Below are 15,591 nucleotides of genomic sequence, written 5' to 3' on the forward strand. Positions count from 1 at the left end.
TGATAAACCCACAGTGTCAGTGGGACACATGAATACATTTCTCATGACCCAGCAGATCAATTACATAAAAAATAGAGGACTTAAATAATACAACTAACACACTTGATTTTATAGAGATAAAAATAATGCATTCTTCAAAACTTGAATAATCAACTTGAGCAAAAATTGATTTTAAGCCACACCATGAAAGAACTCACAATAAAATGGGGATGTGGTGTTACTTCCCTTACGGAAGATAGTTGATATAAATAGGCCTTTACCATGGTGCAGAGACTCAGAAACTATTTGTTCCTTTCGCTATACTTTGCGTTTTATTCTAGGAACTGCAGCTGTCGGACACACAGATAAGATTGGACGTTTGAAAGAACTCTGCGAGCAGTACGGCATATGGCTGCACGTGGAGGGGTGAGTGGAGGCCAGCTCGGCTGGCTCAGTGTCGGGCCTACTTCCGACACACGCTCCATGAGGAGTGACGGCCACGCTCCCCCTGCGTGGTGGCACTGACCTGGTGTCACCACACCTTGGACTTAAGCAAAAAGAATTTCATTGACACACATCTAAGACCAATGTTAGGACTTTCTAGAGACACATGTCAGCTCACTTCTCCCTACCCTTCCCCTGTCACTTGGCCTGCCAGCCTCTGTGTTGGCTCCATTGTAGATAGACTTCCTGTGATGGAGCACAGTAGCTGCAGTAACTCGGCCTTCTTTCTAGGTTCAGGGTCAGTGGGGCAGAAGTCTCAACAGAAGTCTCAAACTGAACCCAGTCACTGTGGCCAGGGAAATGTACTGCTCTGATAGTTTAGGTTATTTGCCCACCTTGAGTGGGTATGGCGTCTCCTCCACCCAAAGCTGTGGTCTCATAAGAGGAGATTGGGTGGTTTCCCAGAAGGCTGTTGGAGAGTTGCAAAGAGGAGAGAAGGGAGAGGATGAAGGGCCGCCAAAGCAGCCCATACCCAGCACCTCAGAAAGGTTAGTTTCTTTTTTATTTGATCCCTCTAGAAAAGAACGATGACTAGAATATAATAACTGTGAAAGATATGAAATAGGATATACATTTTTCCAAAGGAGACATCCCCCCTGTAATATTTCGATTAAATGTATTTTCATGAAATTTGTGCGTGCCACATTTTCTGTGGCTGTTATAAATGCTCGTGACAGTTCAATAACATTTAAATGTCCGCTTTTTTTTTTTTTTCACATGCTTAGTGAATTAGCAGTATGTAATTAGTTCTTAGATCGGTGTTTTTTCTTCCAGTGTGAATCTGGCAACTTTGGCTCTAGGTTACGTCTCCTCGTCAGTGCTGGTATGTCTTTGATTTACCAAATACCGTGTTTTTAAAAAGGAATTTAAAGTCCTTCAACCCTGATGGTTTTTCGCTGTATCTGGAGGAGGGTGTCGGGCTCAGGGCTTAGCGTATTCTGAGAGTCTAACAGAAAGTTATTCTCTTTTTGGTAGGCCTCAACCAAATGCGATAGCATGACGCTCACTCCAGGCCCGTGGCTGGGCTTGCCAGCTGTTCCTGCTGTTACCCTTTATAAGCACGACGACCCTGCCTTGGTACGTTCTGTCCCCTCAGTGCCCCATGGGGAATGGTTAACAAGCATTATTGGGTCTGGGGACAAGCTATGAAAAACCAGGGGGAAGTGAAAGATTTCTTTAATGTTACATCTGTGTTTTTTCTTCTCAAAAACAATTTTTAACCTAAGTGAAACTATAGCACCTACATATTTCTTACTTTATCCTCCCCACAGTTCCCTCTCTGGATGAAGAACATCTTGTGGCATAATATTCTGTCACTTTCACATGTTATGCTTTATTTAATCATGTTCCTTTTGTGAACTTGAAATTGTTGTTACTGGAGTAATGTGCATCTTTCTGTGTTTCAAATTATTTCCTTAGAATAGGTATCCAGAAGTGGACTGAGCCAGTTTAGCTAAATAAAGCTCTTCCCCACATTGTCTGAAGGATTGTAACTTTTTTTTAAAGCATAGGGTGGTCTTGATAGTGGGTCACTTAGTGATAGCCATGTGCAAAAATAAGCTTTAAGTGATTCTTGCTAAAACAGGTAATATCTTGCTTAGTTGGTAGTGACCGGGTATCTGAGGGTGCTCAGAAGGGGCCACCTCTTGAGGAACTAAGAGGGTCTGGGGTGTGACCCATCTCCTCCTGACTTCTCCACATCTTAGACACAAACCCTGATACCAAGCAGGCTCGATGAGCTACACTGCCTGCCGTAATTACCTCATGGAGAAGTTGGCTGATCCCATGAAAGCCAGCCAAGCGCCTGGCGTATCATCTGACACAGACTGTGCAGGTGGTGACTAGCTCGTTCTGCTCTGTGATGTCATTGCCTTTGGTCATTAAACCCGTATTGGCTCTTTTAGACTTTAGTGGCCGGGCTTACATCAAATAAGCCAGCAGACAAACTCCGTGCTCTGCCGCTGTGGTTGGCTTTACAGTACTTGGGACTTGATGGGATCATGGACCGAATAAAGCATGCCTGTCACCTGGTAAGTAGAAGCCTGAAGTTTTAGTTTCACAGATGCGCCCAGGCAAAACCAGAGACAAAAAGTATTTCACTGATTTACCCACCATCCACTGCCTTGGTGTTGTGCCCTGCCTGTAGACATTTCTTGTTCCAAGGTCTGGGGTTGTCCCAGCATTTGTTTCCAAATGAAATTCTGTTAAAGTGAACATCAGTGTCAGCACAGGATGAGAAAAGAAGTCACCAGACCTCAGCCAGTGAGTGGAGCAGGCTCAGAAAGGCGAGCAAATATTCAACCTGACTAACTCTTGAGGGTGAAGAGTGATGATGCTCAATGGGACTCAGGTGGGCAGGTATGCTGAATGCCAGCTGCTTTGGGTTCTGAATGGCAAGGCTCTAGGGAAAGTCCTAATTCTCTCTCTTTCCATTTGAAGTCTGCTGATTGTGAAAAATACACAATTTTGCTGCAGTTTAGAAGGCCAAAAAAAAAGTCATATTTATGTAGTCTTGAGAGCTGAATTCTAAATGTTTGCTTTAAAAACATGCTTTTACCGGGCCCTCCCTGGTGGCACAGCAGTTAAAGCACAGCATTAAGAAGCTAAAGCCACTTCCGCATGAGTTCAATCCCCACCTGCCCCGGAGGTGACCACATGGTGTGGCAGACCTCTCCTGACCCGTCCGCTGCTCCCCTCAGCAGACCTCTCCTGACCCGTCCGCTGCTCCCCTCAGCAGTGAACTTTGTCGATCTGCCTGTTCAGCTCCCCACTCCGTCTCTGGTGAATCCTCTCACCCTCCCCATCTCTGGCCTGTACCCCAGTTCCATATGAATAAATAAATAAATCTTTAAAAAAAAAAAAACAAAAACATGCTTTTACCTTTGCTTTCTTATCAGGAAAATAGGAGTAATGATGTAATGGAAGAGTGTTAAGAGCACTTAATGAGTTCATTCCCATAAAGCGCTTCCCTAGAGCCTAATTGTATAGTAAGGTATGCAAGTAGTTTTAAAAATAAATCTTTGTTTTAAATGTATTCTTGGGGAATTGGCACTTCTAAAGTGTCATTTTTATATTTAAGAAAAATTAGTATTTTTATATAGTAATAGGCCTCCCTTGGTACATATTAGGCTAGTTCATTTTATCATTATTTCATCTAGCAAAATAGAAACATTCTGAGTGATGTAGTTTTATTTTTACATTAAGTAATTATAAGATTTATATTTACTATATTCACAAAGCACCATATTTTTACAAAGTTTTCACACTAAGCTGTTGGCTCTCATCTTGAGGTTTGGTTTTTCAGAAGAAGCCTCTATTGCCCTAGTAACTTAGTCAATTTGGGAAGGTTTGGACACTCAAGGGAGTTTTCAATTCCCCTTGGCTTATGGAGTACAGGAAAATAATGATGAAATTAACTAACAAACCCTTGAGGTCACCACAGCGCTGGCATCTTCCTACAAGCAAACACCACAGCTGATCTCAAATGCTCCTGAGGGCTGACTGATGCCTGTGCTGCCTCTCTGCTGCTCAGGCACTGCTATGTGGCATGGGAACAGTCAACGTGTGTTGTCTCTCCATCCCTTGCCTAGTGCATCATATGTTCCAGACAGCACGTCAGTACCCTCCACCCCTTCCTTATCTTCTTCAGCTTCATGGGAAGCAGAAACAGGTATTGAGTGTTTCCTCAGTGCCCAGCATAAGGAAGCCCCGTGTGTGCTATCTCATTGGATGCCCACAACTTCACTAGAATGTAAGGTCCACAGATAACACATACAAAGAACTAGTTTTCAGAGGAGACTTTCAAGTGTCCATCCTTCAATAACTACGGAGATAATGAACTTCAACCCTATAGGGTTGATACAAATCAATGATGAGAGCTTGGGTTGAGTTCATTAATATTTGATGATGGTGGTGCTGATGATAATAGTCATCATACTGTACTCTAGATGGGCACTTAACATATGCCAACTTATCAGCCCTATCAGCTGGATACTATCATCCCCATTTTATGTTGAGGGCACAGAAACACAGAGGGGTTAAGTTATCTGAGGTCATAGCTAGTAAGTGCCAGGTTAAGTAACTGGTTCTCCAGGTGATAAATGGCAGAGGGAGATTTTAAGCCTTGGTATGGTTTCTCCAGACCCAGGCTCCTAGTCAGCTCTTTGTTGTGCTCTCCCATTCAACATCAGACGCTGTGCCTTGTATACACACACATGTGCACTCAGTAGTTGGTGAATGACTTTTTTGTAAGGTGACAGATTCATTTCTCACTAGAAAAAGCTTTTCTTGAATCACTTATTGTAACTTTCAATGAAAAGACTGGGGAAGATTTTCCAGGGTTGAAATGAAAAAATTGACAATTTAGAAATCACCAACTCGCAGATGACTTCATGTCCCTGAGACCCTTGTTTACAGCCCTGCAGACACCCCCTTGAAAACTGCTGCTTACTGTGTGGTATGGACCTAATGAAATTATATCAGCTGTGTGTGTCATTTGCAGAGTCAACGGTTGCAAGAAAGTTTGAAGAAAGTGAACCACATCAAAATCTTGGTATAGTATATAATTTGATCTGTGTTTGAAGTAAATAACTCCTAACTTAAATAACTCAGAATCCTCTTCTCCAGATGTGATGCATTACAGCAGAATTGTGTTGACCCATTAAGCTACATTCTTCGGAAGAGAACATGCATGAACTGATGAGCTAACTCAGCAGCTGGCGTAGACTGTAAAAACCTGCACGATACAATCTGAAACCCAAAGCTTCTCTTGTGGCCTTTTTGTAGTCTTATTCTGTTATGTGTTAGAGTTCTCCAGAGAACTGATAAACAACACTGATTTCCCTACCCAGGGCTTTAGAACACCATCTTTCAGAAATGAAGAATCCTTTTGTTTCATAAGGCTTTGGGCTACTCTTTCTGAGATCTTGGACACTATAGTTTTCTTTTGCTGGAAGGGGAGTAAGAAGAAAAAAAACAAGTGACCCTGTTCTCAGCTTCCTTTAGTATCTTCCCCAAATATACTGGAATCCACCAGAGACTGCTCCATAGGAGTGATAACTATACCAGGAAGTGAGCACTTAGCATGGCCTGTCAGCAGAAATGAGTATCGGTTCAGGTTTGAATGTTTTCATGTTTTGCTTTCTTATATTTTAGAATGTCAGGAAATACATAGGCCAGATTCCCCTTTAAACAAGGTTACTGGGTGTTCTTGTGAGAAATTCTGTCCTATATAGTTGGGTTTAAAATTCACACTTGATTTTACTGGGGTTCAAGTTAGTACATTTTGTTCCCTTTCAGTACATGGTTTGCTTTAAGCACCTGTGAGAGGAGTTGCTCTGCTTTGCTTTGTGAGTAGGAGTTTGGTGACGTTGGCTTGAGTTCAAGCTTGGAGGAGAGTGGCGGAGCAGAGGCATGAATGCAAGTCCTGAGACTGGTGTTCTGGTCTCAGCAATACCGCAGGGGGTCGCAGGACACTGAGTCTTTTAGCCCAAGCCTGGAAGCTAAGCTGCTCGTGGAGGTATGTCGGCTGGACTCCATCGATTGCAGAGAAGCCCAACTTCTGGACGAGCATGAGCACGCTGTAGCAAGCAAGGCAGTGCTGGGCCTGTGTAATGCTGCCTCCCTCACTGAGCCAGCTTGGGCACCTCCTCGTGTCCTCTGCGCCCTGCTTTTCCACCAAGCAGGATCTGATGGTGCTAATTAACCACCCGCCCGTTGATTTGAAGTGTCTTCGCTAGGTCACATATGGCCTGGACTTATCTCCCGTGCTCCATCCCCCTTCCACAGTGGACGGGGTACAACAGTTGGCAGATAGGCCCTGTGGCCTAGCAGTAATACCGTCGTCATCCTGACAGGTACAGTTGGTGAAATGCTGCGTGTTAGACCACGTAATCCTCACAGCAGTCATCTTTGCACAGTTCCCTCTGCCTGGGAACTGTTCTCCTTAATTCTTTTCATGACTGGTTTCTTAGCCTTCGCATCTTAGTTCAGATGTGGCTAAGTCTGGTCTATGAGTTAGATACAGCAGTTATCCCTTCTTACTGCCAAGGAAACTGAAGCATAGCCATTTAAGTGGATGTCTGGAGCATGCAGCTAGTTACACTCCATGTGTAAATTCTCTTGGTTTACAGGAGAAAATAATATTTATTCAGTGATTTGTCATGAAAAAGCATATCATACTATATAGGAAAGCCAAATGAAGACTATCAGGCATCATAAAATGTCTTTGCTTCTCACCACAGTATTCGTATAGTGCTCTGCAGTGCTGACTCACTGAATGCCCACCATAACCACTGCAGGAGTGTTGTCATTTCTGCTCTGATGCTCAATTATGTGTCCAGAGTCCTGTAACTAGCATGTGACGGACTTGACCCCGGGCTTGACCTATGTTTCTGAGGCCTGCTGCACAGCAACATGTCTGCAATTCCTACGGCTCTCCCTCCCTCCCTTTGGTTGGGTGTTCAGGGGCCTCCATCTCAGCTCCCCATCACCAAGCCAGGGCCATTTCTGAGGTGCGCAAAGAGGGCCTTTATGACTTGCTTCACTGGTGTGCCACTTCAGGTCCTCGGCAGCTGTCAACTGGCTGTTTCGCTGGTTCCTCATCCAGTGTGTAGTCACGCGCTAAAATCAGCACATGCAGGAGAAGCAGCAGCATCACCCTCACCCTGAAGGTCCCAGGTGCACTGAGGGGCAGTTGCCATGGTTAGGCACATATCTCTGCCAGCTTTAACAGTTGTCTTTACTGTTCAACTTGCATCGTGATATAGCCAAGTGAGATTTTTTTTTAAAATCCTGGTTGGAAGTTGTACTTTGTTAACCTCAGGATTCATTTTTGTGAAATTCATTGTCCAAATATGACCTTTCTCTCATCTAATCTTTTACAACTCCAGTTACTGCCTGGGGAAGCCTGTCACTCCACCTTCCATCAGTCTGATCCTTTGCATCTCTTCATATCCATGCTGCCTTCTGGTGCACTCTTCAGATTTTTTGAGTTTAGTAATTTGCTCATGAGCTACAATTTAATCTGCAGTTCAATCTACTCACTGCATTTTTACCCTGTGATGTTAATTTCAGGATATTCTCTGTTCTCAAGTCATTTTCTCTCTCATTTTTTACTCATTTCTGGCCTTTTTTTTCCTCCATGTAAACACTGTTGTTATAGTTTTGTTTCAGATTGTTGTTTTAGTATCTCAGTACTTGGGGCACAGATCATCCTCTCTTTTGTATCTCTGACTCTTGCTCCCTGTGTGTGTTGTAATTTTTTAATTATGAGTTAGGTGTTTAGTTTCTTGGGAGAATAGTGTGTGTGCAGCTGGAGTATGTGATCCAGGACTTTGCATTTGTTTCTTCTAGAAGTTTGGCCTGCCTGGGTTCATTTATGACATTAACGTCACAGCATTAGAAGTTGTGTACCACCTCAGACATCATTTTTCTTCTCCCTGCACAGTCAGTGTTAGAGTTTAGTTTTCCTGCTGGTCAGTGGCATTTTTCTGTCTTTTCTGGGTGCATCCTTCATGCATCCTGGCTTCGCAGACTCCTGCTATCCTTTACGTGGGCCTGAAAAGAAGGCCCGAGGCAGTAAAGCCAAGGTCCAGCCCTGTGTGCGCGCCCTCCGCACAGGCGCTACCGCTGTCTGTTTCCCCTTCTTTCTGGAATCACCATTTTTGTGAGCCTTGAGATAGTTCTAAGTTTCTTTGATTATTGATTATATTTAATCCAACATTTTAGGTATTTAGAATTTAGAATTCAGTATTAATTTAGTCTGCATTGTTGATAGAATCAGAATTCTCCCACAACCCTTACAGTGTGTGTGAGTATTTCTTACACTGATAACTGAGACCATGAAAAACTCAGAGAAGTAGAATTTGGTTGCTTTTGTTTTTATTTCCTTATTAGGCTTACTTCCTCACAAGCCTCCAACTTTATAAGTACTAATAGGTTTGCTTGCTGATAGGAAAATTACAGGAGAGAATAGGTGTGAAAGCAGAGCTGCGTCATGCTTGATCTGGACCCTATCCACCCGGTCCTCTGGAACGTCAGTAGAGCTCTGGGGCCGGCAACCTGGTGCCTTTCCAAGTTTGCATTTCCTGTTGTGTCCCTCACAGTGAGTCACCATGCAGACAGTCTTGGAAAATGTCTAGAATGATAGGGCTCTAGCCTCCGCTGCCAAACCACAGTCTGCCAAGGGCATTGCCACTCCCTTTGTGCCCTGACCCCCGATGCGGCTGCATGCTGGTTCAGGGCCCTAGGAAGTAGACTGGCTTGTCTCCATGCAGGGAGCTTTCTCCTCTGCTGTGAGCCCGTTGCTGTAACTAGTTGTCCGACACCCGCCCTGGGTGTTAGTACCGTTCCAGCGATTCAGAAACTAGCAAGACCCCAGACTGGTTTTCTGCTTTGCCAGCAAGACTTGCGTCTGCTCAGGGAATTGTACATGATGAAAGTCACGTGCTCGTTCTTTTTCTCTGTATAAAGTTCCAGTCAATCCTGCTTGAGTTAGCATAATTCCTGGATATTGGCAAGTTTGGCTATTAATATTCTCACTACTTCAACATTTTCCTTACCTTTTTGAGCTTTGGTGTTAAAGTTGTGTTAACCATTAACATTAGAATTTCCTCCTGCTTCCCTTTAACTGTACCAGTGTCAAACTCCGCAGTTCAACAATGTAGTCAAGAGAGTGGATTATAATTATTTCTAAAAATTTTACTGAACTACCCCTTTACTTTTATTTCTTTAGCAACTAAAATTAGACTTTGGACTTATGTTTATTGAGGAAATACAGTACCTCTACCTGCTTTCAAACTCGGTTTCATTTTGTAGGCCTTTGCTGGTGTCACTGGGTAATACCAGGTTCATTTTTCAGGTGGAAGATGAGCTCAGTTCTCCAGTAGTGGTGTTCAAATTTTCCCAAGAATTACCAGGCTCAGGTAGGTGATTTTTTTTTTTAAAGGGTTATTTTGAATTAAAATCCAAAAGAGTGTCTTGAATTTTAAAACATTTCAAATTACAGAGACAGTTCAAAATGTTTTTATTGCTAAAAATCTTCAGTCATCACTTCAGTAAAATAATCAACCAGAACTCCAGACCTAAATTCCTTAGTGTTCTGCAGTTTCTGTGATTAAGCCAAGGCCTGCTCAGCGCCAGCGCCTGCCTTTCGGCTGGGATGAATGAGGGCCCTTCGTCCTCAACATTTTGACTCAGTTGGTTGAACCTAAGAATCTGGTTTGGTTTTTTTGTTGTTGGGTTTTTTTTTTTTAAGATTTATTTACTTGTGCATGCAGAACAGGGGTACAAGCCAGAGGTGCAGGGGTGGTGGGAAGATTCACCAGAAAGAGAGCGGGGAGCAGAACAGGTAGATCATCGAAGTACATTGCTTGAGGGGAGCAGCGGGTGGGTCAGGAGAGGTCTGCCAGGCCATGTGGGTCACTTCCGGGGTGGGTGAGGTTCGAACTCATGCGGAAGTAGCTTTAGCTTCTTAGTGCTGTACTTTAACCCGCTGCACCACCAAGGAGGGCCAGAATCTGTTTTTAAAGACTGTCCCAGCTACCACAACCAAATCCAGGGTCCTGTCACTCGTCACTGGGACAGCCATGGTCCCCTCTGACACCGCACTTTGTACATTCCACACCCCACCCCTTTCCAGGCCATTCTTCACGTGGCCATCAGAGCAAGCATTGTAAGGAGAAGTTCTGTCATGTCCCTGCCCAGAACCTTGGCTGCTTCACCAAAATGGAGTCATAGAGTATCTATCTGTCCTTTTCTGACTGCCTTACTTCACTCAGCTAATCGCCTCCAGGTCATGCCTGTGCTGATGGGACAGGTTGTTCCTTTAAGGCTGAATAATAACCTGTTGTATGTGGGTACCACACTTTATTCATTGTAAAACACACCCTTGACTTCTGTGACATTTGAGACTTTTGCTTAATATTGGAATTTAGTGGGATTGGATGGGTAAGTGTTTGAGTTAGCTGTGTTTTGGGAAGTTGAAACTCCTTTCTGTGTTTCAGTGCCAGATGCAGGGCTTAAGGCCATCCCAGTGCCCAACATAGCGCCCTCAGCAGCGGGCCGGGAGAGACACTGCTGCGATGCACTCAATCGCTGGGTAAGGATGCACTTGGGAGCCCTCCTCCCGCCGGGCCGTGGTGGGGATAACACTGTCATGTCTGGGAATCAGGCCCCGGTGGTGAGGCAGCCTCTTGTGAGGGCCCCGGGCTCATCCTGGGGCTCTTCCTGAAGGCACTGCCTGCAGCACCGCATCACTGGCCGGCCCTGCGTGTGGCGTGTCCTTGCTGCTGTGTAAGGCCGTCCAGCATGCACGGGGTGGCCTGCAGCACACGCAGCTTGTGTAGTGACGTCAGAAGGCACATCGGCCAGCCTGATGTGGATCGAGGGCTATGCTTGGCTGCCTTTGACAGTGATGTTTTCGCTTTAGACGGTAATCTAAAGAATGTTCTAAACAATGTAATGTTCAGCACAGCAGTGTCACTCCTAGCAGAATGCTGGACGTGCCCACAAGGGGTTTGTGAATAAGCAGCCTGCACGTGCGGTTTGGTCACTACCCACCTTGCAGGCAGATGTCTACGGCAGAAAAGAAATGGGCATCATAAATTGGGTGAAAAAAAGTTGTTGCCTGCTCCACCTGTGGGCGTCAGGACTGGCAACAGTGAAGCCACACACCTCAGGCCACGAAGGCCACCCGTGTCGGCAGCAGGCGCTTCTGAGTGGTGGACCAGTGTGGTTTTTATTTCATTCTTTTAGTTTACTTCTGAATTTTCTACATGAACTTGTATATGTTAGTAAAGAAGAAAATGTAAAATTTTCTGTTTTTAAAAAGAAGTTGCCATAGTGTTCACAGAGAATGAAGAGTTGCCTCTTGGGTCAGGGTGGGTCTGAGCTGCTTGGGTCCCTGAGAGCCCTTGCTTCTGTGCAGCTTGGGGAGCAGCTGAAGCAGCTGGTGCCCGCGAGCGGCCTCACCGTCATGGACCTGGAGGCGGAGGGCGTGTGCCTGCGGTTCAGCCCCTTGATGACGGCAGCGGGTAAGGAGTCTGGGTGGCTCTCGCTTCCGTCCTCCAGCACAGAAGCGCCAGCCCTGGCCGTTCCCTTCTGATAGTCTGTTTCTCCTTAGATAGGCTTTGTCGTTCTCTTGGACTATGCTTAGGTAATTCGCCTGACCTTCAGGCTGTGACCCTCAGCCTGACGATTCTGTCATCACAGTCACGCTGTTGTCCGTGCTGTGAACCCACCAGCACCAGCAGCCTTCTCTTCCTCTCCATCATGTCGACACAGGGAGAGAACTGTGTGGTTGGCTCTGCGTGTGGGCCGTGATGTGATGTGGACAATTGATGGAAGCAGTATTTTCTGTGAGATTCTGACATTCAGGTCTCACCATGTATTAAACCGGAGGGGCTAGCTCTGTCTGCCGTGTAAGAGCCTGGCCACGCCCAGCGCAGCCTGCAGTTTCAGCTCCTCGGCCCCGACACCGCCAATGCGCCTAGAGCCTTTGGCCTCTCTGGTGGTGGAAGGGGAGCGCTGCCCGCCCCTCCACCCCCCCGTCATCCAGTCTGCATTTAAGTGTCTGTCTAATGCTCTGGGTGGTTTCAGTTTTAGGGACTCGGGGAGAGGATGTGGACCAGCTGGCCGCCTACATCCAGAGCAAGCTGCCCGTGCTGACGTGCACCCTGCAGCTGCGAGAGGAGTTCAAGCGGGACGTGATGGCAACCGCCGGTCTCTTATACGTCGACGACCCCAACTGGCCTGGCATAGGGGTTGTGAGGTATGGTCAGGGCTTACTTCGTGAGGCCAGTTTCTCCTTGTTAAAAAGAGAAGCTGTTTTGTTTCTTGTATAAAGAACAACAGCTTAGAAAACATGCAGCTCAAAACCTAAGATGTGTACAGGACACTGGTGTAGCAGAACTGTAGCCAGATGTGCTGAGCACTTACAGAGTGCATCATAGCAGGTGTTATGTCCCCCTGCAGCTCACTCCATGGGGCCGGAGTCACTGAATGGTCTTTGTTTCGTGCCGTCTCAAGTTAGAGGGGTTGTGCACAGGTGCAGGCTGACACGTCCTCACACTCCGCGCTATAGAGCAAGTCACGGCTCTCTGGGAGAGGGTACCCAGCTCCCCAGGGGAGCAGACCCCTGTCCTCGCCAGCCAAGGCATCCAGTCCTCCCCACACTGCTTTCCGCTCCTCGGAAGGAAGAAGGAAGTCTTTCTCTACAAATGGTGTGACTTACAGACCTGGCCCTCTCTCTGACTTCCCTGCCCTGACACGAGACTAACTGTGGCTTTCTTGACAGTTTCCATCATGAGACACGTGGCTCCTTCCACAGCCTTGGTCATCTCCTCGCCTTATACTACACCCTGATCCTGTGATCTTTTAGATTGAAATACTGTTGTTTGCTGTTGTTTATAGGTACGAACATGCTAATGATGATAAGAACAGTTTGAAATTAGATCCAGAAGGGGAAAAAATTCATGCTGGACTCCTGAAAAAGTTAAATGAACTGGAATCCGATCTTACATTTAAAATGGGTAATTACTGTTTTTTAAGTCGTGAACTTTGGAAGGACATTTCCTCACTAAGTGGGCTCTGTCTCTGGAGGAAACATTGCTTTGGGTCTTGATGAGGTAACGCCTGTCCCCTCTGCAGCCATGGGGGCTCTCTGTCTTGTCAGAATCTCCTTCCTCACCCTCAGGGAGGCTCCTTTGTGTCCCTCATGCTGTTCTGCAGGGGAGAGGCCCTTCTGACTCACATAGGACCTAGGAACCAAGTCGGTCTGTTTCTTCCCACAGGCCCTGAGTATAAAAGTATGAAGAGCTGTATTTACATTGGCATGGCGAGTGACGACGTAGATGTTTCTGAACTAGTGGAGACTATTGCCGTCACAGCCCGAGAAATTGAGGAAAACTCAAGGGTCTGTAAGACTCACCAGCATCTCATTCCTTTTCTGGACAGCTTGCAGGGGGCACAGGAGTTCCCCTCAGAGATGACTGTTCATCCACTCTCTCAGATGTTGAAATGCTTCCTATGTGTTAGGCAGCGTGTGGGTGTCAGGAGTGCTAGTGGGTTGGACACAGCCCTGCCTCAGTGAACTCACTAGCCAGTGGGGGAGGAGGGTCTCCCACCCCATGTAGCCAGGGCTGTGGTGAAGGTGTGTGAGAAGCTGGGTGTGGTGAGCACTCAGGCAGACACCCCAGGGACCTTCCTGAGGTCGCTGCGTCCTGAGGCTAAATGAGGATATGTCAGTGACAGCACTTTCCACAGTGACAGACCTGCTCTTGTCGGCGGGTTGGCGGGAGGACCAGGCTGTAGACTTCAAGGACACTGCAAGGCTGATCTGAGAGGGAAAAGAAACATGTCGTGGATTTCACTCTTGGTTGGGGTGGGGAAGTTTGAAATATGAGACCAAGGGAGCCAGTTTTCTTCTTCCTTAGACTTCTTGATGCTGCTTCTGAACTTGGTGGTATTACTTCTCATTCCATCTCCATCGATGTTGAGAGCATGGTGCCAGCGTTCTGTTGAGAGGACACCCAGCTCATCGGTGTTGATTCTCCCCAGTTTCCTAGCTGATGAGGCTGGTCACCAAGAGAGTCTCACGGAGGCCTCCATGCGCATTTTCTCCTCTTGTTTGATTTTCTGGTGTTTCAAAGCACAGAATTCCATCACTAACATACTTTTGAAAGATTTCCCCAATGATGTGAATAGTTGTTTATTCCCCTGACAAGAAGTTAGGCAGGTAATGCCCTCTTTGTCTTAACACAGCTTCTGGAAAACATGACTGAAGTCGTTCGGAAAGGGATTCAGGAAGCTCAGGTTCAACTGCAGAAGGCAAACGAGGAGCGCCTCCTGGAAGAGGTGGGCTGCGGCGGGCGCCGGGCAGCAGGCAGCGGGCCGGGCGGGGTCTTGAGCGGCGGTTATGTCTTGCAGGGGGTGTTGCGGCAGATCCCTGTGGTAGGCTCCGTGTTGAATTGGTTCTCTCCGGTACAAGCGTCACAAAAGGGAAGAACCTTTAACTTAACAGCAGGTAGGACTAACCAGCCTCCCCTGCACCCTGGATCGCGTTTGCCTTGAGAGTTCTGAGCAGAGGCCCTTGGGTCCCATATTCCTCACTCTGTGAAGACTTGTCCATGTCCCCTACCTGGTCACTGGGTGCCGTCTGGTGACAGGAGTCTGGCTCAGATGTGACTAGTCTGCTCCAACTGTTGTCCTCCTTCTCTGCTGACAGCTGAACTTGTGTGAAAGCAGACTCCTTTCGCAGTCCAGTGAGAACGCACGCTCTCAGCTGTTCAGTCTCAGGACCCTGTGCCTTGAGCATTTGGGTTCAGAGTTAATATTCTTTGACATCCCAATGTGTTTTACCCCAAAGCAGCCCAGGCTGCTCGGGGAAGGGGGCATCAGATCGTCATCTGTAGTACTGACCATTTATTTCAAAACGAGCAGCCAGCAAGAAGAGCCAGTTGCTGGGCTTTGGAAGGACGGTTTCCACGACTCCGCCTTCCTGTGCTTCAAGGACCTATTCCCTGAGCCTGGGCCCATTAGTCCCCCCCAGGAAGCGATAACCACGCTGCATTTGACAGCAAGGAGTCATCGACTGCAGTCTTCCGAGGCTCAGCCTTTAGCCAGAGGCTCCCCTGTCTTGTTGCCAGAGTACATCTCCGCTTGGGCCTCGTCCCCACAGGCTTGGCCACCCCGCGGGCGCAGAGTTTTCACATGTACACAGGCTACCTGGGGAGACAAGGGCCAGCCACCCAGCAGTACTGGGACTCGTGGGCACAGCTGGGACATGGCAGTCTCCAGTCCTGGCACATCTCAGGGTACCCAAGTCTCAGCAATTCATGTGAAATGGAGAAGTCTGATAGAGAACAAGGTTGGGGAGCCCCTCCCAGGGCAGCCTGTGCCAGCAGCTTCCCCCATCTCTCCTTTCCCGGCAGGCTCTCTGGAGTCCACAGAACACACATATATCTACAAAGTTCAAGGTGCAAGCGTGACGCCGCCACCGACCCCCACAGGCGCTCGCACTAAGCAGAGGCTTCCAGGTACCTTGCACCATGTTTGAGCTCCTTAGCACAGAAGTAGCTTCTTTTTCTCTTGGGGAACTGGACTTCTGTA

The 15,591-nt window shown here is 47.0% G+C and overlaps 1 protein-coding gene across 2 annotated transcripts in view; it reads left to right on the forward strand.

The window, feature by feature from the left end:
• PDXDC1 (pyridoxal-dependent decarboxylase domain containing 1) overlaps nt 1-15,591 on the forward strand; it is a 40,707-nt gene that overhangs the window by 22,957 nt on the left and 2,159 nt on the right. For both annotated transcript variants that reach the window (XM_012731956.1, XM_012731957.1), the window contains exons 9-22: nt 321-405; nt 1,258-1,306; nt 1,459-1,560; nt 2,388-2,513; nt 4,985-5,035; nt 9,344-9,407; nt 10,488-10,582; nt 11,411-11,516; nt 12,082-12,253; nt 12,895-13,013; nt 13,275-13,396; nt 14,245-14,337; nt 14,410-14,506; nt 15,414-15,518. In XM_012731956.1, coding sequence (XP_012587410.1) covers nt 321-405; nt 1,258-1,306; nt 1,459-1,560; nt 2,388-2,513; nt 4,985-5,035; nt 9,344-9,407; nt 10,488-10,582; nt 11,411-11,516; nt 12,082-12,253; nt 12,895-13,013; nt 13,275-13,396; nt 14,245-14,337; nt 14,410-14,506; nt 15,414-15,518 — 1,386 coding nt within the window. The remainder of the gene's footprint in view (nt 1-320; nt 406-1,257; nt 1,307-1,458; nt 1,561-2,387; nt 2,514-4,984; nt 5,036-9,343; nt 9,408-10,487; nt 10,583-11,410; nt 11,517-12,081; nt 12,254-12,894; nt 13,014-13,274; nt 13,397-14,244; nt 14,338-14,409; nt 14,507-15,413; nt 15,519-15,591) is intronic.

This window comes from Condylura cristata, unplaced genomic scaffold, assembly GCF_000260355.1.
Source record: "Condylura cristata isolate star-nosed mole 26May11 unplaced genomic scaffold, ConCri1.0 scaffold00032, whole genome shotgun sequence".
Classification (NCBI taxonomy): Eukaryota; Metazoa; Chordata; class Mammalia; order Eulipotyphla; family Talpidae; genus Condylura; species Condylura cristata.